Below are 24,469 nucleotides of genomic sequence, written 5' to 3'. Positions count from 1 at the left end.
TGTACAAGATCACTACATGATGAAATTCCAACTCTACCAATACTCAGAGTAACATGGGTATGTGTACAAGATCATTACATTTCATCATGAAATTCCAACTCTACCAACACTCATAGTAACATGGGTATGTGTACAAGATCATTACATTTCATCATGAAATTCCAACTCTACCAACACTCATAGTAACATGGGTATGTGTACAAGATCACTACATGATGAAATTCCAACTCTACAAATACTCATAGTAACATTGTATGTGTACAAGATCACTACATGATGAAATTCCAACTCTACAAATACTCATAGTAACATGGGTATGTGTACAAGATCACTACATGATGAAATTCCAACTCTACAAATACTCATAGTAACATGGGTATGTGTACAAGATCACTACATGATGAAATTCCAACTCTACCAATACTCAGAGTAACATGGTATGTGTACAAGATCACTACATGATGAAATTCCAACTCTACAAATACTCATAGCAACATTGTATGTGTACAAGATCACTACATGATGAAATTCCAACTCTACCAAAACTCATAGTAACATGATATGTGTACAAGATCACTACATGATGAAATTCCAACTCTACCAATACTCACAGTAACATGGTATGTGTACAAGATCACTACATGATGAAATTCCAACTCTACCAATACTCATAGTAACATGGTATGTGTACAAGATCACTACATGATGAAATTCCAACTCTACCAATACTCAGAGTAACATGGTATGTGTACAAGATCACTACATGATGAAATTCCAACTCTACCAATACTCATAGTAACATGGTATGCGTACAAGATCACTACATGATGAAATTCCAACTCTACCAATACTCATAGCAACATGGTATGTGTACAAGATCACTACATGATGAAATTCCAACTCTACAAATACTCATAGCAACATGGTATGCGTACAAGATCACTACATGATGAAATTCCAACTCTACCAATACTCAGAGTAACATGGTATGTGTACAAGATCACTACATGATGAAATTCCAACTCTACAAATACTCATAGTAACATGCGTATGTGTACAAGATCACTACATGAAATTCCAACTCTACCAATACTCATAGTAACATGGTATGCGTACAAGATCACTACATGATGAAATTCCAACTCTACCAATACTCATAGTAACATGGTATGCGTACAAGATCACTACATGATGAAATTCCAACTCTACCAATACTCAGAGTAACATGGTATGTGTACAAGATCACTACATGATGAAATTCCAACTCTACAAATACTCATAGTAACATGCATATGTGTACAAGATCACTACATGAAATTCCAACTCTACAAATACCCATAGTAACATGGTATGTGTACAAGATCACTACATGATGAAATTCCAACTCTACCAATACTAAGAGTAATATGATATGTGTACAAGATCACTACATGATGAAATTCCAACTCCACCAATACTCATAGTAACATGGGTATGTGTACAAGATCACTACATGATGAAATTCCAACTCTACAAATACTCATAGTAACATGCGTATGTGTACAAGATCACTACATGATGAAATTCCATCTCTACCAATACTCATAGTAATATGGTATGTGTACAAGATCACTACATGATGAAATTCCAACTCTACAAATATTCATAGTAACATGGTATGTGTACAAGATCACTACATGATGAAATTCCAACTCTACAAATACTCATAGTAACATGCGTATGTGTACAAGATCACTACATGATGAAATTCCATCTCTACCAATACTCATAGTAACATGGTATGTGTACAAGATCACTACATGATGAAATTCCAACTCTACAAATACTCACAGTAACATAGGTATGTGTACAAGATCACTACATGATGAAATTCCAACTCCACCAATATTCATAGCAACATGATATGTGTACAAGATCACTACATGATGAAATTCCAACTCTACCAATACTCATAGTAACATGGTATGTGTACAAGATCACTACATGATGAAATTCCAACTCCACCAATACTCATAGCAACATGATATGTGTACAAGATCACTACATGATGAAATTCCAACTCTACCAATACTCATAGTAACATGGTATGTGTACAAGATCACTACATGATGAAATTCCAACTCCACCAATACTCATAGCAACATGATATGTGTACAAGATCACTACATGATGAAATTCCAACTCTACCAATACTCATAGTAACATGGTATGTGTACAAGATCACTACATGATGAAATTCCAACTCCACCAATACTCATAGCAACATGATATGTGTACAAGATCACTACATGATGAAATTCCAACGCTACCAATACTCATAGTAACATGGTATGTGTACAAGATCACTACATGATGAAATTCCAACTCTACCAATACTCATAGTAACATGGGTATGTGTACAAGATCACTACATGATGAAATTCCAACTCTACAAATACCCATAGTAACATGGTATGTGTACAAGATCACTACATGATGAAATTCCAACTCCACCAATACTCATAGCAACATGATATGTGTACAAGATCACTACATGATGAAATTCCAACTCTACCAATACTCATAGCAACATGATATGTGTACAAGATCACTACATGATGAAATTCCAACTCTACCAATACTCATAGTAACATGGGTATGTGTACAAGATCACTACATGATGAAATTCCAACTCTACCAATACTCAGAGTAACATGGTATGTGTACAAGATCACTACATTACATGATGAAATTCCAACTCTACAAATACTCATAGCAACATGATATGTGTACAAGATCACTACATGATGAAATTCCAACTCTACAAATACTCAGAGTAACATGGTATGTGTACAAGATCACTACACGATGAAATTCCAACTCTACCAATACTCATAGTAACATAGGTATGTGTACAAGATCACTACATGATGAAATTCCAACTCTACAAATACTCATAGTAACATGGTATGTGTACAAGATCACTACATGATGAAATTCCAACTCTACCAATACTCATAGTAACATAGGTATGTGTACAAGATCACTACATGATGAAATTCCAACTCTACAAATACTCATAGTAACATAGGTATGTGTACAAGATCACTACATGATGAAATTCCAACTCTACCAATACTCATAGTAACATGGTATGTATACAAGATCACTACATGATGAAATTCCAACTATCACTACATTACATGATGAAATTCCAACTCTACAAATACTCATAGTAACATGGTATGTGTACAAGATCACTACATGAAATTCCAACTCTACCAATACTCATAGTAACATAGGTATGTGTACAAGATCACTACATGATGAAATTCCAACTATCACTACATTACATGATGAAATTCCAACTCTACAAATACTCATAGTAACATGGTATGTGTACAAGATCACTACATGATGAAATTCCAACTCTACCAATACTCAGAGTAACATGGTATGTGTACAAGATCACTACATGATGAAATTCCAACTCTACAAATACTCATAGTAACATGGGTATGTGTACAAGATCACTACATGATGAAATTCCAACTCTACAAATACTCATAGTAACATGGGTATGTGTACAAGATCACTACATGATGAAATTCCAACTCTACAAATACTCATAGTAACATGGGTATGTGTACAAGATCACTACATGATGAAATTTCAACTCTACAAATACTCATAGTAACATGGTATGTGTACAAGATCACTACATGATGAAATTCCAACTCTACAAATACTCATAGTAACATGGGTATGTGTACAAGATCACTACATGATGAAATTTCAACTCTACAAATACTCATAGTAACATAGGTATGTGTACAAGATCACTACATGATGAAATTCCAACTCTACCAATACCCATAGTAACATGGTATGTGTACAAGATCACTACATGATGAAATTCCAACTCTACCAATACCCATAGTAACATGGTATGTGTACAAGATCACTACATGATGAAATTCCAACTATCACTACATTACATGATGAAATTCATAGTAACATGGGTATGTGTACAAGATCACTACATGATGAAATTTCAACTCCACAAATACTCATAGTAACATGGTATGTGTACAAGATCACTACATGATGAAATTCCAACTCTACAAATACTCATAGTAACATGGTATATGTACAAGATCACTACATGATGAAATTCCAACTCTACAAATACTCATAGTAACATGGTATATGTACAAGATCACTACATGATGAAATTCCAACTCTACAAATACTCATAGTAACATGGTATATGTACAAGATCACTACATGATGAAATTCCAACTCTACAAATACTCATAGTAACATGGGTATGTGTACAAGATCACTACATGATGAAATTTCAACTCTACAAATACTCATAGCAACATGATATGTGTACAAGATCACTACATGATGAAATTCCAACTCCACCAATACTCAGAGTAACATGGGTATGTGTACAAGATCACTACATGATGAAATTCCAACTCTACAAATACTCACAGTAACATGATATGTGTACAAGATCACTATATTACATCACGAAATTCGAATGCTGCAAACATTCATAGTAACTCATCAGTATGTGTACAAGATTGCAGCTTTACATGAACATAAAGTCACATGTACCTAATTCCTGTCAACAAATACCATTTTAATTCAGGGCAGTGGATGGTAGTCTTGGACTTTAAAAAAATGGATTTCTTGAACTGTTTGAAAACATAAACTACATCTAACACCAGCACAGATTTACGTTATTATTGAGGACAAATACACATCATAAAAAGTCTTGGTGTCAAAACCCCATGGTGATATGATCACCCATTAAGGAATTGCAATAACAAAATTTTCATGATGCCTTCAATAGAAAGTATACATGACCCAGATTGGCACCATTCTGATTTAGAGCAAACTAGACATCATAAGATTCTGAAGTTGTTCAGTGAAAACCCCCATGTTGATATGACCATCCTTTCAGAAGGATTATCCATACAAAGATTTACAAGATGGCTGCAATGGTGGCTAAATTGAATAACAGATCAGCACCATTTTCATTTAAGACATTATAAGAAGTATTTTAGTAAAAATCCCATGCTGATATGACCTTCCATTCAGGAAGAGTTGTGTAAAGATTTTCATGATGCCACTGTAGCAGCCATACTGGATGCAAGAAAGTCCATTTTCATGTAGGACCAACTGGATCAAGGGATGAATGTGAATGTAAATTTTCATGGCAATCCTCAAGTGGTGTTTAACATCATACTCATTCACTCTATTTATAGCTTTGATATCATACTCATTCACTCTATTTATAGCTTTGATATCATACCCATTCACTCTATTTATAGCTTTGATATCATACCCATTCACTCTATTTATAGCTTTGATGTCATACTCATTCACTCTATTTATAGCTTTGATATCATACCCATTCACTCTATTTATAGCTTTGATATCATACTCATTCACTCTATTTATAGCTTTGATATCATACTCATTCACTCTATTTATAGCTTTGATGTCATACTCATTCACTCTATTTATAGCTTTGATATCATACCCATTCACTCTACAGCTTTGGTATCATACTCATTCACTCTATTTATAGCTTTAATATCATACTCATTCACTCTATTTATAGCTTTAATATCATACTCATTCACTCTATTTATAGCTTTAATATCATACTCATTCACTCTATTTATAGCTTTGATATCATACTAATTCATTCTATTCATAGCTTTGATATCATACTCATTCACTATATTTATAGCCTGACCTAGCTCTAAAGCATCTTTAAGTTTTATAAACTCAGCTTTTTTCAATCTATGCTTAATGGTGAAATTTATAAATATATCATAAACCATATACTAGTTTATTAAATGAACAACAAAAATAAGTATTTAATTTATGATTGAAAATACTGAAACTGCATACCATATTTTCCAGGTGTTTCAATAGTTTCCAGCATTTTTTTCCTGAAAAAGAAGATGGAAGACCATTCTGGATCTGACTGAGGGTCAGTAGTCTGGTTCTTGACAAGTCCATCAGAATTTTCTGCTGATACTCAATGACTGATGTTGGCAGTGTGTAACAGTGTCCCTGGTGTGCCTCATGAGATTTCTGATTCAACAACAGTTGTTGAAGAAGTTCATTCCTCCCCTGAAACAGAAAATATACCACAGAATATAAATTATTCAAACTCAGCAAGGTACAACAAGAATGGTTCTGATAACTGGGTGTGTGGCAAACTGAGTCTTTCATATTACAAGTGCTTTCAGAACATTGTCTTAGTTTGGATAAATATAACCTTTGATAGCTGAGTTTCTATTGTACAATGTTACTTAATGGTCTGATACAGTGACCTCTCCAGTAACCCTTACTTTTAGAGTTATATTTGGCCAATGAATAATATATCAACTTGTGTCTCTTGATCAAACTGTATACAAAATTCACAAAAGGGAAATGGAGATTTGCAAATTACAAAATAAATTATTTCATCATATAATTTAATGCTGTCGATATACTAGACTATAAACATTAGTCTCACACTCAGAATATCACATGTATAATCATGAGGCATGAAATGACTGTTTTGGTCAACTTATAACATCAGTAAAGATTCATTTCATACATGTTTTATGTGTACTGATATCAAGTCTGAGTCTGTATAACCTATTATGTAACTGCCAAAACATTGTTGCTCAGTGATATTGCCATACAACATTTGACAGCATGTTACAGTGTGACATAACACTTATATGACACTACCTTATTACAGGTAAACTGAGATAAATCTGCATTGTGCTGATATGATGTTGCAGTGTGATAACACTTATATGATGCTATATCACTGCATGTAAACTGAGGTTAATGTGCAAAATCTTGATATGATGCTACAGTGTGACATAACACTGATATATAACACTTACATGATGCTATATCATTGCAAGTATATATATATATATATATATACACACACACACACACATACATACATACATATATACATACATACAATGTGATGATATGATGTTACAATATGATATAAAACTTACAGTATATCACACTATGTCACTAGAAGAAGTAGATTCTGATAATATGCTATATACAAATTTACCTTGAAAGATCTTGAAAGATGATTATTCAAAATTATTTTAAATTACACTGATACATGTTTTACCACACTGCTTCCATAACATGCCTGTGACTTTCAAATGAAAATATTAATTAAATGTTTAAAAATTAGTTACACCATGCACACTTTATATGCAATTATTACAATGCATGATCTGCCCACCTGTCTTTTAAGGCCACTTCCCATGCTTCAGAAGCAGTGACATTACAAGGAGGACCACTGTACTACTATAATAATGTGATCAATGACCATCCCTGCCTTAAAACTGGAAGTGTTACAATGAAGGGTGATATAGTGAAGGTGTGATGTATTAATCCATGAAGTGATTGTCAGATGAGCATCATTCATCTTTAAAAGTAATGAAGTTTTTAGAAATTACATGAAAGACATGCATTTAGTTTGTTCATATTCTCATGGTTCATTATTTACATTTTACAACGGATATAACCAGTTGTGTTTCTTGCTACATAATTATCTCCTGCAACCTGCAGTATCCCAATACATGTGAACATAATGTAAATATTACTTTATCTATTGGTGCCAATGGAGATATTTAAATTATAAAGGGGCTTAAGTAATTCTTTTGGAAACTGAATGACCCAGACTATAGTTATCTCAGAAATATAAACTACAGATATGGGAAATGCATAATTTATCATTAAGTTAGGTTTAATGATGACTATGTGGGTTGTTTAGAATGTATTTTTGGGGCACTCAGCTGAACAAAATTGATATGGATTAGCACTAAAGAAGGACATTATTGTAAGATTGCATTTTTATCAAATCTGTGTCATTTCCCTCATTCTAGTAGCAATATCTAAAATTCTGGACATCACTTCTTGTCTAAAAAAATTATAAGATCTTCTTACTAAATTTCTAAACTTGAATAAAACTTAAACCTTTTATTGATATCACACAGATGAAAGTGATAAAAGTTAGTTTTCAAAAAAATAATATAATTTACTCCAGATACAATATTTTTAAAGTATCTTTAGCATTAATATTAGCATATAAAGGCAAAAGCTATGGAATAATAAATTATTTGCTAATCTGTTTCAATGTTTAGTACTAGTGTAAATAGAGAAATCCCATCAGACAGAAAGAAACAAGTAGTAGTAAGGAATAGGGGAATCCCATCAGACAGGCACTGACAAGTACTAGTGTGGAATAAGGGAATCCCATCAGACAGGCACTTACAAGTACAAAGTGGAATAAGGGAATCCCATCAGACAGGCACTGGCAAGTACTAGTATGGAATAGGGGAATGCCATCAAACAGTTTGTAAAATGTACAAGTGTAGAATAAAGGAATCTCATCAGACAGGCACTGACAAGTACAAAGTGGAATAAGGGAATCTCATCAGACAGGCACTGACAAGTACAAAGTGGAATAAGGGAATCCCATCAGACAGGCACTGACAAGTACAAAGTGGAATAAGGGAATCTCATCAGGCAGGCACTGACAAATACAAAGTGGAATAAGGGAATCCCATCAGACAGGCACTGACAAGTACAAAGTGGAATAAGGGAATCCCATCAGACAGGTACTGACAAGTACAAAGTGGAATAAGGGAATCTCATCAGACAGGCCCTGACAAGTACTAGTATGGAATAGGGGAATCCCATCAAACAGTTTGTAAAATGTACAAGTGTGGAATAAAGGAATCTCATCAGATAGGCACTGAGGCACTGACAAGTACTAGTGTGGAATAGGGGAATTCCATCAGACAGCCAGTAACAAGTACTAGTGTGGAACAGCATGATCATATCAAACACCCAGTGACAAGTACTAGTGTAGAATAGAGGAATCCCATCGTACAGCCAGTGACAAGTACTAGTGTGGAATACGGGAATCTCATTGAGCAGTCAATAACATGTACAAGTGTGGAATAAAGGAAACCCATCAGACAATGAGCAACATTTAAAATTGTGGAATAAAGGAATCCCATCAGACAGCTAGTAACAATTGCTAGTGTGGAACAGGGGAATCCCATTTGTTAGTAAAATGTACCAGTGTGAAATAGGGGAATCTCATCAAAGAGTCAATAGCAAAAGTGGAATAGGGAAATCTCAACAAATAGTCAGCAGTCAGTACTTGTTTGGCATAGATGAATCATATCAAACATTCAGTACCAGTGTGGAATAGGGGAATCCAGTGTGGAATAGGGGAATCCCATCAGACAATCAGTTAACATTGCTTCACTGGCAGCAGTTTATATTAATGAAAATAATAGTAATTGATATTCAATAAAAACAAACTGATTCAAAATACCTTCCCTGACTGGAGATCCAATGTCATGAACTTGAGGCGACCAGGCTGCTCAATCAAGTGGTGAAAATTGTCCCTCATGGCATACAAGCTGGACAGATTCTGCTGCTCCTGGAAATTCATCACTCCCAGGTTCCTGGTTTCCAAAGAGGTAGAGTGAAATGAAAAAGAAATTTTTATTTTGCTCCTTATAGTGTCACTGCATTAAATCTATTATAACATTTGCCTACAGAATGCTTTTGAAATCCCAAATCCCTTGATCTAAACTAAGCCATTCAATTATAAGTGTATCTTATTTAATAGTCCATTTATACAAAGGTAATTTCGTGGCTTATTAATAAGAATATAAACAATTACAGAGGTAATTAGATGTGGAGATATATGAACAGGAAGAACTAAGGATTACTGATCACATCTTATTGCATATTTTGATCATGTTGCAATCCTGATTATACCTAATTACTACAGAAGAGTAGAAATATGTATGAAAATATGACCAGAACCAGGGACCTGAAAAAAAATTTCAAAATCCTTTTAGTGGATTCATTTCAAGTACAAGATTAACCAAGATGCCAGCTCAAACCAGCATGCAGTAGTTTCTGTCATTCTTCCCAACCACATTTTCTGGCTTTCTAACGACTGAAGAAAGATTTCAAAAACACCTCAATAAACATCTGCAAAAAAACTATCTTCAGCTTCAGAATTCAGTTTAACTAATACTCCATGTTCCAGCATGGCAGAGGGCGATTAGCAAAAAATGGCTGCCATTCCTTCTTCTTTCAACTCACAAAGCAAAACAATCCACATTCTACTACATATATTATCCACCACAAGTAATTCTGGACACAAAGTTGGGCTTGGTAAAGAGAACACGTTCAAATCTGAATGAGAACATGTGACAGTAACACTTTGCACATACAAGGTGTAGGCACACAGGCATGTGACAGTAACACTTTGCACATACATGATGCAGGCACACAGACATGTGACAGTAACACTTTGCACATACAAGGTGTAGGCACACAGGCATGTGACAGTAACACTTTGCACATACAAGATGTAGGCACACAGACATGTGACAGTAACACTTTGCACATACAAGGTGCAGGCACACAGACATGTGACAGTAACACTTTGCACATACAAGGTGCAGGCACACAGACATGTGACAGTAACACTTTGCACATACAAGGTGCAGGCACACAGGCACAGCTTAAGGAATTTCTTTAGTTCATTAGCACATGTTAGGAATGTAGAGAAAAAGAAATAGCTCACTTGAATAAATACTACACCTGTAAAACTTGAGAGTTATGCAAATATTGTTAAAAATAGATTTAATCCCTCATTAGATGTATGTGAAAACTGAACTATATACATGTGTATCTATCATTAGATAACCATAATGAATCAATTCATAATTATGAAAGCTTGTTGTTGTTGTGGCTTAACACCATTTTTCAGCACATGGTGGAGGAAGAACACGGGAAAACCAATGACCCAAGGGAAGCTCCTGGCAAACTTTCTCACGTACCTACATTGGCTAAGCCTAGGATTCAAAACCAATCTGGACAGAATTGAGATCTCAGTGTTCTGTAAAGGTGAGCACCTTAGACCATTCAGTCACCCTGGGCCCCAATTAGGAAAGGAATAAGAAACTTAGCTTTTGCAGTATAACACACATTTCACATACTGTATCATCTATGTACAACGATAGTGAATTATGTGATTCTGTTAAGGTTAAAGCTATCAATTTATAGCCCACAGCAGGATATCACAGTTTATTAAAAAAGTCTAGTTATATCATGGTTCCACTTAGGAATGAGAGTAGCCACTAGAAAAGACATTAATTATGATAGGGAAGTACAATTAGATGATAGCTGATGTAAAAAGAGTGTGTATACTGTTTGAAGTAAGTATGTTACATATTAAATTTTATTTGAAGGAAAAAATAGCTGTGCTGCACAGTGGAAAAGAATGCAGTCTACAACCAAGTTATGGTTGACGACTCAAAGAGGTTAGAGAGAAAGAGAGAAGAATAAAAAAATATATGGCAATGTTGTCCTGTCACCAACAGTGATTTGGAAAAGGAACAGAAGCAACCAGGTTAAGCTGACATGCCAGCAATTTGAGTTTGATCTTTAACTCAATCCTCTAATGAAATTTGTTTTATCAGCATAAATGAACAGCTAATTGAATCTGACATAAGTTTTGTAACTTTGTTGCTAAAGAAAGTTATTCATTCAAATGTCATGTTTGATTTCAGTTTGTTTATGTAAGTGATTAATTGTATCTTGTGTTGTTCTATTCTATAAATCTGCTCAGATCTCTATTATTCCATCCATTAATTTCATATTTTATTTTATGATTTACTCAATTCAAGCAGAATCACAGTGGTCGATAAACTCCAGGAACACTGTAAGAAGGGGGACCTCTCACAACCCACCACTGACAGTCTGCAAAATAAATATCCGACATACCCTCCCCATACTGAATGACTATCATGGGTCTATGTGAAACCTTTCTCTCTGAAATCTTCTGAAGGATAAATCCTTCCAAATAAAAATGAAGACATGATCACCCAAAATACAATTATGTTATAATTCTTTGAATGATAAAAAAAATAGAAGATAAAGGTAAAACTTTAAGCCGTTAAAATCTCTTGTCAAAGATCAAGAATGTAAAATTCCCTAATATATGCAATAAAAGATGAAGATAATTCAAGATGGTGCCATAGGGTCTTACAACATTAGCTACAACATGACTCCATCTTTCAACTGTCCCTATATACCTACAATAAAAGTGTCTGATTTTATTCAATTTAATTTGAAAAATGAGCAGACTGGTATAGTACTTGTGAATCGCAAAGATCAAATATTGGGGGGGGGGGGGAGGGCCCAGAACAAGTAGTCAAACAAGACAGTAATTCAGGAACAAAGAATTTTCCAGTACTGGCAAGACTGATTGGTGATGTTTCTGAATGTGGACAAATTCAGATCCAAGGTTGTTTTTCCAGTGGAAGCCAAAAATTCCATTAATTTTTTCCCAAGTGAGACTCTTCTTGTTTTCCCAATGGAATCCCATTAGGATAGCCAATAACATCCCCCCCCCATTTTCCCCAGTGAGATCCTGGGTTGTATTCCGAGTGGAATCCCATCAGCATAGCCACAAATCCCAATAACTTTTCCCAGTGAGATCCTTGTTGTTTTTTCCAGTGGGATCTGGCTGTAATGTCAAAAATACCTTCTTTTTTGCCAGTAGGATCCTGGTTAGTTTTTTTTTCTCCATGGAGATCCTTCCAAGATATGAAAATTACTATAATTGTTTTCCTGAAGGGATCTGCTGAGAGTTTATTCTCTGGTGAAATCCCTCAGTTAAAACCCCCCAGGAAAATCCTAACATTTTCCCAGCAGGATCCCAGTTTTCTATATGATACAATCAAAGTTTTTTATTTAAATTGATTCACTCATGTCTGAAATTAGGCAACTAAATTTTTTAATGATGCTCACTTTTCTATTTCCTGTATTTTGTCCTCTATGATCTTAAGAACTTCAAGGTCATCTTGTAATTTGATCTGTTGCTTAAGAAGCTGCATTTTTCCTGATGAGTCAGAGCTCCCTGCACTCATGCTAACCACCACAAATTCACAACCATGAAATGGTGGAACAGCATCTTTCTTTTCTTTTTCTTCTTTGACCTATGAAAAATAAGTCGATGTTTTCATTGATATGTGGTACTACTGATCTACAACAGTTACTACATGTTCTAATTAGAATTTCATTATTGATATTTCAATATCAATTAATGATATTTTATCACTACATTCATATTCATTTTAACAGTCAAAGCAATTACATAAAAATGAATTTTCCAATGCTCAGTACTCTGATGTTATTCATACCAAAGTATTTGCATACCCTCTCATTTGTTTGTATACTGCACTCCCAACCAATACATCTTATAATTTATAAAGCTGCATGGTCATTATTTGGTTATCAGCAAAATATGGTTTAAATACAACCATGAAAAATGGTGACCAGGAAACAACAAACAGGCCCAATTTAGTATTCCACATTTTTAACAAAAAGCAGGGGACAATATATAACTAACAAAAAATTTCATTTACAGTAATGAAATAATTCCAATAATCATGTTAAAAAATCACTACCTTCTCAAGTTTGCTGACTCTCTCCAGCTCTGGAGAAATTTGCAGATGGAGAAATGTGTAGAAATGAGACGTGGTGATACCTGAGACATATCTCTACTAAACAATGTATAATATGACAACTGTAATTTGACTAAATAATGATGGAGAAAGCTGATAATCAACCTTTGCTATGGTCCAATCATTATTTGGTTATCTGCAAAATATGATTTAAATACAACCATGAAAAATGGTGACCAGTATAACTAGTGTGGAAATAAAAGTGAGTGGATCCAAGCAACAGGGGCTATAATTTCATTCAATGATGAAGTAGAACAGTGACAATGAATTTGAGTCAAGGCCTCATCAATACAAATCTACCTATAACACTGACATCTATACAATTAAGGGGTTACTAACTGATCTGGTTAAAATCCAATAATAATGAAGAGAGTTACTGTGCAGAGGCAAATACAGGGTGGTTTTGATAATAAGGGGCTATAACTCCCCATAACAATGGTGAAGAACACTACCAACTGAATTCAACCAAAGCCTCACTTCTATCAAACTGTATACCAAATCTGGTTGAAATGCAAGAATTATTTATGGAGTTATTGTGAAGAAATAAAACCAGGATGGATAAATGGGCATAAAAATGGATAGAGGAAACAACAAACAGGTCCAATTTAGTATTCCACACTTTTTACATAACTGACAAAAAATATCATTTACAGTAATGAAATAATTCCAATAATCATGTTAAAAAATCACTACCTTCTCAAGTTTGCTGACTCTCTCCAGCTCCATTTGCTGACGGAGAAGTTTGGTTTCTGAATAAAAATTGTTGATCTTCACCTTGTCATCTTCATAATGCATGGCCACAGCAGGATATATTCCATCACACTGAAATTCATATTGGTATTCATGCACCTGGAAAAGATAATAGATATCAACATATACATTTCTGGAAATGACTAAAAACCAAGACCTTGGCTCATTATTTTAGGTGTATTAGATGCCAACAGGATTTTTCTGTGAGTAAGTAAAATCCAATGCCTTGGCTCATTATTTCAGGGGTATTAGATGTCAACAGGACTTTTCTGTGAGTAAGTAAAATCCAATGCCTTGGCTCATTATTTCAGGGGTATTAGATGCCAACAGGACTTTTCTGTAAGTAAAATCCAAGGCCTTAGATCATTATTTTAGGGATATTAGAATGCCAACAGGACTTTTCTGTGAGTAAGTAAAATCCAAGGCTTTAAATCATTATTTTAGGGGTATTAAATGCTAACAGGACTTTTCTCTGTGTAAATAAAACCAAAGGCCTAGACTCATTATTTTAGTGGTATTTGATGTCGACAGGACTTTTCTGTACATAAGTAAAATTCAAGGAATTGGCTCATTACTTTAGAGGTGTTAGATGCCAACATGACTTTTCTGTAAGTAAGTAAAATCCAAGGTCTTAGACCATCATTTTAGGAATATTAGATGCCAACAGGACTTTTCTGTCAGTAGGTAAAATCCAAGGCCTTGGCTCATCCTTTAAGGTGTATTAGATGTCAACAGGACTTTTCTGTAAGTAAAATCCAAGGCCTTGGCTCATTATTTTAGGAGTATTAGATGTCAACAGGACTTTTCTGTGAGTAAGTAAAATCCAAGGCCTTAGATCATTATTTTAGGTGTATTAGATGTCAACAGGACTTCACTGTAAGTAACTAAAACCCAAGGACTTGGCTCATCATTTTACGTGTATTAGATGTCAAGAGATATTACAGTATGGTTAGCGTTGTGGTGTAACTGTTAGTGACAAAACAAAAGTTAGCTTAATAGATGATCATTAATGCTCTATTTTTCTAAAGACTGATAGTTCGACAAAGCTCTCAGTAAAAGTGTACAACGGACCATGACAAAAGGATATCATTATGTTTCAAAAGGTAAGGATACATTAATATATTTGGTCCTGCCTTAACTTACCCAATATGCAGTAAACTGTTGAGTCACAATAAGTATTGAAAATTTGGAGAAGTTACTGACATGTTCTTTCTCAAAAGCCAAGATACATTCCTTCCTAAGTCATTGGAAAACACAAGTAATTTATGGTTAGATAAAAAACCCATTCACATCAGACATTATGTATTAACTGCAAAAATGATACTCAATGCACTACTGTGAAAGCGGTAGTTTTACAACTGATAAAAAACAATAAAAAACATTTAGCTATGTATATCACGATAGTTTCTTCAAAGAAAGAATATGGTTAATCATAATGAGAATTCATATTACTTTGGCACAACAATGGCGGTCCATGACAATTTTCTTTAATCTTGTTTATAGTCTGAATATAAAGAAGCAACCTATAGATTAAGGTAACCATTATAACAGCCAGATCCAACTCCTCTCACTATAGATTAAGGTAACCATTATAACAGCAAGATCCAACTCCTCTCACTATAGATTAAGGTAACCATTATAACAGCCAGATCCAACTCCTCTCACTATAGATTAAGGTAACCATTATAACAGCCAGATCCAACTCCTCTCAGATTTTTTTGTTATTATCTGATCTTATAACAATCTGTGATCCACTTGCAGATCTTCCTCAGTTATAATGATTACTACAGATTAAATAAAAGTCATTAGAGTTTATATCTGGTTTTGTGATAGAGTCATTCATAGCAGTGTTCAAATACTTATTCTGCCTAAAACCCATGGCCAATGGTCAAGTTCAGCAGATGGTCACTCAAGATAGGTCATTTATATACCATTACTATAACTGAGACATGCACAACAAGATTGGTCATAAATGACAGATAGTTGCTCATAGTAGAGACCATTCAAATCAGATGTTTTAAGTATTATCACTGAACAAATGGAAATATAGTCAAATGATTATGTTGGCACTACAAACAATATACAACAATATAAAACAATATTTACAAAAAACATAAAAAGATTTTAAAATGATTTCAATACAGAGTTTGTCTTCTCCTAGTTTTTATGGTCTTTGGTTTAAAACATGCACCAAGTTTGGTTACTTGATGTAAAGCAGTGCAAAGATGCTCACAATTTAAATTCAGATGTCTTCAAAGGTGTCTGCTATGTGCAATGGATATAAATATAAGCTGAAAAGGATCAATTACCAATATAGAAACAAAAACTGACCCAAAATTTCAAGCAATTGTGACTGAAAACAACCACAACTATGTGGAAAGGGGCCATTTTCCACCCTTACAGGATATAATGTCTCACACCTTGTTAGATTTCCCCATATGATAATAAACATTAGTCTTTTTAATATTAAAGGATACTATATTCAACACAAATGAATATAATTGATGTATTGATGTATTTACTAAAACTGCATGCAAGCTGAATATGAAACTAAGTATGATTTTATTTTGCTGGCAAAATCTATCTGCAACATTTTCATGCGTTTCACAGATTTTGGATTTTTGGCAATGACCTTTGGAACATTACATCAGTCAGTGTCAAAATGATGGCACATTTTATGCCATTGATTTAAAAAATGGCCACTGTTGGATCTTTTCCCCATAGATAGTACTCTTACTCTTTTCCCATTTTTAGTGAAGTAATACTTCAGTGTTTGCTGGGGTATGATAAATCCCTCATTATCAAACCGGATGGGTCCCTCAGGGCTTTCCTCGATCCCGAAACCAATCACATCTCCTGGTCCAAACTTTCCATCCTCAGCTGGGTTGAGTTTTGTATCCTTTAGAAAGCTGCTGGAATTTTGGTAAACTCTGCAATTAAAACAGCAAAAATTTGAAATGTATGCTAATTTTCTTGTCATAATCTAATTCATAAACATTAAGCCCCCAGTTCAAAACTGCTTCTTCTGATGAAATTCTGAAATTAGAATATTGTAACAAATTCACCAATATATCACGGAATATACATGTAGAATATTGTAACAAATTCACCAATATATCACAGAATTTACATGTAGAATATTGTAACAAATTCACCAATATATCACGGAATTTACATGAAGCATATTGTAACAAATTCACCAATGTCAAAGCATTTATATGTAGAATATTGTAATAAATTCACCAATGTCACAGCATTTACAAACAGAATATTATAACTTCAACAGTGTCATAAAACTTACATAAAGAATATTATAACAAATTCACCAGTGTCATAACATTTACATAAAGAATGTTATAACAAATTCACCAATGTCATAAAATTTGCATATAGAATACTGTAACAAATTCACCAATGTTATAACATTTACATATAGACTATTGTAAAATATTCACCAATGTCATAATATTTACTTAACAAATCTATCAGTGTTATAACATCTACCTATAGAATATTGTAACAAATTTACCAACATCATAACATTTACATATAGAATATTGTAATATATTCACCAATATGTCATAACATTTACATATAGAATATTGTAATATATTCACCAGTATGTCATTACATTTACATATAGAATATTGTAATATATTCACCAGTATGTCATAACATTTACACTGAAGCCTATCTATAAAGGACAAACAAGCAACATGAAAAGTATCTTTTGTTGACCAATTTCTTTCATACTGAGGTTTAATTATTATATACACTTGCTTACAAGCAGAATCTAACTACAAACCCCACATAATGCACCAGCAGATCCAAATATATGCAGTTTGTTATGAACAATCAGTAGAAAAAACAAGACCCTTGTCTGCCAGTACATGATGCAAGGGATCAAGTTTTGTTGGCAAAATCTAGCTGGATTTTCTAAGTGTATGTACACATTTTGTTTAATCATTTGCTTTTCCAAACCAACTGAGGAACTCTTTAAAATAAACAGAAAATCATAGCATGTCATGGTGTCAGATTAAATTGATGTAGGATCAAAAGTAATCATTTCTGAACTTCAGTTTGTCCAACATTTTGGTGCCATCTTCATAACTACATACAAATAATTCCTTTACACAAAAAGCCAATCAACAAAGCTGTAATAACCTGGTGGACAAAAACAAAGCAGATTTGACTATAAAACCTATTTGACTGCATTTGTATCTTTTTATTTTCCCTCTAAAGTTCAAGAAGTAAAATCAAGGTCAAAATAGGGTTATTTATTTAATGAGCAACTGTGCAAAAGATTTTAATCAGGTTATCTATTTATAAAAAAAACAAGAGGAGTACAATCAAAATTGAACTTTTCTCAGAAAGTTTTTCTATCACAGTAATGTTGTTACAAGGCTGGTTGCGGACAGATGCAATATTTATAAGCTGAACTGGACCATCACCACATTTAAATATATTCATAATATCAAACAACAAATGTCTGTCTGTCTGTCTGTCTGTAACAGTATTAGTATAACTGAGTTACCAAGCTGGCTTTGTGGATGGCATAAGAGAAACAGACATAAATGAATGTAGAGATGACAATCAGCAAAAGTCCCTGTTTTTCATCTGATCAATATGGCATATAGATGCAAATTTAAAAACTCATGATTCAGGGATTAATGCATTATGCCCCTTTAATAGTAAGCAGCCATGGTGGCTTACTCATAAGTATACTGGACTTGCAAACAAAAGGGCATGGTTTCAAATCCTACCAAGTTACTATTACAGCAGATAACAATTCCTTTGTCCAACTAGTCCAGTCAACAAAAAACCATTTTTGGGCAATTAAACTTTCATGTAACTTTTTATAGGCCCAATAATAAGAAGAAAAAAACTAACAAACAACAAAACTGAAAGTTTTTGAGACTGTTTTCCCAAACTGTCCAAGTCAGGTTAATAGGTTAGTATTAGGACAGTCACTTCTGTGTGAGTATTATAAGAATTTTTGCAAATTAAATTTGTGTGCCAGATTTGTAAACATTTTGTGCTTTAAAGTAAATAAAATTTATTAAAGTTTCTATAAACTCACCCGCCATTATCAGCATGATATGCAATGGATCCTTGCCTCCAGCCCAGAAAATCAATGGGGTAGTCTCGAGGGCAAATACCCACTGCTAAATGTTTCCCGTCATTCACACTTAGTACTTCCACGTCAAAGTATAGCATGTTTCTGTTCAATGGCGTCTTTGACACAAACACAGCAAAAGAGTCTCGATTTTTAAATTTCCTGAAAAAATTAATATTTTCATGTTTTAAGTATTCCATTTTTTAACAGAAGCATCTGTGACAAAGTATGATATACCTGATTTTAGGAACATGCAATCATTAAAACTCAATTTAATACGGCACTGTCCATCAGTTTCTATCCAGGTATGACATTTAGATTATGTTTTCTTTCTCCTTTGGACATAAATAAATGTTGTCCTTGTTAGATAATAACATGACAGTAAGCCAAACCAGGTATCACTCCACTATTATAAATGTGATTCTTGGTTCACATAAAAAATTGGCATTTAAAGAGGATGCAAATCTCAAACCAGTCAAATGAGACAAGGCCTTGAACCCTGGTAGTACTGAGTTGTTTCTGCATGACCTTGTCACGTCAGCTAATTTGTGCCTAATTGCCCCTTCAGTGTTATGCTTAGTTGTTTCAGAACAACACAGATATTTTTAACCAAATTGGTATTTATAGTGGTGAAATTATATAAAAGTGATGCATATACGCATGCAGACTGCTAACACAAAAAAGTCAGTGAAATCATTATGTGTTCATGGTTACCATAGCAACCAAATCAGGAAACAGAGTAGACAAATACCTGTTGAAAAAACAAAATCAATATAATTTATACTTTTCTGTCAAATATATTAATTCAATATACAAATACGGACAGTTGATTTTTATTCTATGTACCACTCATATCTTCAATTTTCTGTAAAATATATTTATTCAGTTTATGAATACAGACAGTTGATTTAGACAGTTGATTTTCAGTCTATGTACCACTCATATCCATAATTTTTTATTTTTAGGCCTTACCTGTATACGAATATGGACAGTTGATGTCTGTCTATGTACCACTCATATCCTCAATTTATTATTTTTAGGCCTTACCTGTATATGAATACGGACAGTTGATTTTCAGTTTAAGTACCACTCATATCCTCAGTTTATTATTTTTAGGCCTTACCTGCATGATTAATGCTTCAGTTTCTAACATGTCGAAATATTTCAGGCTGTTATAATATTTAGTTTTAGCAATATTTATGTATTTTTCAATTTGTGTCCATAAGAAAACTAATTCTAATTAATTATTTATATCTAAATTATACCTTCAATAGTTTATGAATGTGACAAGGTAAAACTATACAGAAAGTAAGGTTAACGAGGCTTTATCAGAGCACTTGCATATCATTCCATGTGAAAGCTCATGGCATACTCCAGAGGAAAATCAGATTTTTTTAATTATGTGCTTTTTTCTTCTTTATTAACTGTACATTGTCAGAATTGTACAGTATTTATAGGTTACTGCATTTGTATGGGAAAATATGAACAAATTTTTCAGATGAAAATACTGCATGACCTTGGGAGTGAAGTATATTCATCAGACAAAATGAGTTCTTATTTTCCCATACAACTGCAGTAACCTTTTTATTATATGCTCAATTTCTTATTCTACCTAAGGCTTAATTATATAAACAAAAACAACACTACAAGATACAAAGTAACTGAATGTATACCATATTCAAAACCAAATCCACAAGCACAGATTCATCATTACACAACAACAACATTATTAATGCACACATACCACCACCCTGATAAATCTGAACTTAGTCATGCACTATAAATAACTTTCAAAAGAAAATGGCATTTTGTTCTACTTAAAATTGAAATTTGGAGTCATATTGTGAATGAATGTGCAATGCAACAACTTTTTCTATTTGATCTGGAATGAACAGATTTTGGTATTTTTGTTGATTCTATGATATTTCTTGATTATGGACTGGATTTTTCTGTGCCAATTCCACATGAACTACATCAGATTTCAGCAGCTAGGGAGCAGGATGTTGACATTTGCGAGTGTATTTCTGTTCTATCAATGAATGTTTTGAACTCATAATGTGGGAAAAATATGACCTTTTTCCATTTTCCATTATCAAAAAGACGTTATGGAATATAATGTTCAATTCAATTTGAGTGCGGTAAGGAGGATATAATTCCACTTAGAATGTAGTTGAAATTACAGTAGAATTTCGAAATGCGTAATCAAGCTTGAGAACCCAGGACATGGCTCATGTAATTCAGATTTGCAGAACTAAGAAGTACATTTTGAGAAAATTCAGGATGTAAAACTGTAAGTATATTTTTTGCCATTCTTATTACTAGCTAAAGAAGACAGTTTATGCCTCGTCAGTTGCATGTTTGTAGGGACCCAGCAATTTTATGAAATCTGGCATCTATCGCTAGCCTAAATCAGAAACATAGTACACCTCTCCCTTAATAACTCGCGCACAACGGGGTCCACAAACACAGACCGCACTATAAGTGAGGTGCAAGTTACCAAGGGACCTCCAAAAATTGAAAAATAATTGCTTAGACATCGAGAAAACTGGGGGGGGGGAAGGCGTTAGGGAACTGGACTGTTTAATGACCAAATAATCATTTTACAATCACGTCGATAATAATTTTTAATAATTCACTTTTTCTAATGAAGTTGTTTGTTATTTTGTTTAAAAACCATTTTTTTTCTTAAAAATATCCAACATATGAAAGATTGTTCCAACTGGTTTGGACAACCATCACGTGTACGCGAAAAATCTGTGTATTACATAACTGCTTTTTGTTTTCTTCCTGTAGTGGTGTTTAATAATATCTTGTCAAATCGGTAGTCCATAATTTGGGAACTAGACTAACAGTTGATACACCACCAAACAAGATTCCTTTTTTTTCAAAAACACGGAAATTTATTTTGTGATACGTCTACATCGAAACTCAATTTTTTATTGTTCAATTAGTACAATGTTAATGTCGTGATTTCATTGGAATTAATAATGAAATTTCTTATAATCCCATAGGATATCTCTAAATGCCAGTTGAAGAATTCTCGGAACCTCGCTAGCCCACAATGGTCCGTATCTGTAAAATCAAGCTCTATATTTTACGAAGTATTCATTTTGCTTGATGGCCTTATTATCTTTGATCACAGTTATGAAAGAGTCAGTTAAGTTAAGGTAGTTTATGTTACATACACAATAATGTTTATTACAGTGTTCGATTGACTAAATGAAGTTAGTTCACCCAACATACAACCAAGGTCGCTAGATTTTAAGTTAGTCCGATTTTTGTTACCTTTAACTTTTCTTTTATTCCACATCCTTATTTTATCTATTCAAAAGACATAATTAACGTGATAATACAAAGGAGGCCAGCTTTTAATTCAGTGCAACAATACAACAAATACTTCCGGAAGTCAGTTATCAAAACACGGTCGGCACTGAATTAGGTTCTCAGAGAAACGCTCGCGGACATAGCTATTATGGTAAATTGACGCATTTTACGTTTAAATACAAGAGGACACATTGCATTTATGATGATACACTTTAAAGGAACTAAAAGAATGAACTAGAACCCAAATTTCATTTGATAAAAAAATTATTTAATTTATATTTATTTATTAAAGTACTGCCTCCACTCAGTGTAAGTGACATATTCATTGATCAAAATTTCCTTACATAGCATTAATTGCGGTGTACTAGGAATATTGTTTGAAAAGAAAATGTAATTTGATATTTCATAGTGTTGATTAAAATTTCCAGGTCCTATCTACCATTTTCAATGATAAAATGAGCGATACATCAGAGTTTCCCTTACCAATTTTGATTGCAATTTTCTTCGAGTTCAACAAATAGGGATAAATTTTGGGGGTATTTTCGGGTTTAAAAAATGGGATCCATGCTTGACACCGCGTTATAAGCGGGTTCGTGAGTTATCAGGGCGTGAATTATCGAGGGAGTGGTATATCAAGAAAGTTAACACAGAATGTGACAAAGCAGCTGGTATGTGGTAGTCCATGAAATATCAGACATAGGATCTGTACAACCATAATTATATGGTTCACACATACAGAGGGTCTGTAGGACCATAATTATATGGTCCCCACGTACAGATATAGGTTCTGTAGGACGATAATGATATGGTCCCCACACACAGATATAGCTTCTGTATGACCATAATTATATGGTCCCTGCATAAAGACATAGGTTCCATATGACCATAATTATATGGTCCACACATACAGACATAGATTCTGTAGGACCATAATAATATGGTCCCCACATACAGACAGAGGATCTGTATGACCATAATTATATGGTTCACACATACATACATACATAGGTTCTGTAGGACCATAATTATATGGTCCCTGCATAAAGACAGAGGTTCCATATGGCCATAATTATATGGTCCACACATACAGACATAGATTCTGTCCCCACGTACAGACAGAGGGTCTGTATGACCATAATTATATGGTCCACACATATAGGCAGAGGTTCTGTGGGACCATAATTATATGGTCCACACACACAGACATAGGTTCTGTAGGACCATAATGATATGGTCCCCATATACAGACAGGTTCTGTATGATCATAATTATATGGTCCCTGCATAAAAACTGAGGTTCCATTTGACCACAATTATATGGTCCCCACATACAGACAGAGGGTCTGTATGACCATAATTAAATGGACCCTGCATACAGAACTTCCATATGACTATAATTATATTGTCCACACATAAGAAAGAGGTTTTGTATGACCATAATTATATGGTCCCCACATACTGAGGTTCCATATGACCCTAATTATATGGTCATCACATACAGTGCTGGTGACACCATCCATTATTACAGTGTCTGGCTCCTAAACTACCTGGGTTAATATGGTTGAACCATCTGTAAGTTTTGCTTATAAGTCGAATCCAACTACAAACTGTACAGACCCAGATCTGTCATCACATAATGCACTAGCAGGTCTTAGTCTAGGCAGTTTGTTAGG

General features: G+C 33.9%; 1 protein-coding gene across 1 annotated transcript in view; it reads right to left on the bottom strand.

The window, feature by feature from the left end:
* LOC149797030 (uncharacterized) overlaps positions 1–24,469 on the bottom strand; it is a 316,734-nt gene that overhangs the window by 198,698 nt on the left and 93,567 nt on the right. Inside the window, exons 21-26 of the mRNA XM_089960698.1 lie at positions 19,438–19,635; positions 17,095–17,287; positions 14,301–14,456; positions 12,892–13,079; positions 9,389–9,521; positions 5,917–6,141 (exon numbers count right to left, since the gene is read on the bottom strand). Of these exons, the coding sequence (XP_089816824.1) occupies positions 5,917–6,141; positions 9,389–9,521; positions 12,892–13,079; positions 14,301–14,456; positions 17,095–17,287; positions 19,438–19,635 (1,093 nt within the window). The remainder of the gene's footprint in view (positions 1–5,916; positions 6,142–9,388; positions 9,522–12,891; positions 13,080–14,300; positions 14,457–17,094; positions 17,288–19,437; positions 19,636–24,469) is intronic.

Source organism: Sinohyriopsis cumingii, chromosome 6 (assembly GCF_028554795.1).
Source record: "Sinohyriopsis cumingii isolate HCF-2022 chromosome 6, ASM2855479v2, whole genome shotgun sequence".
Classification (NCBI taxonomy): domain Eukaryota; kingdom Metazoa; phylum Mollusca; class Bivalvia; order Unionida; family Unionidae; genus Sinohyriopsis; species Sinohyriopsis cumingii.
This window is presented reverse-complemented; position numbering and strand designations above follow the sequence as displayed.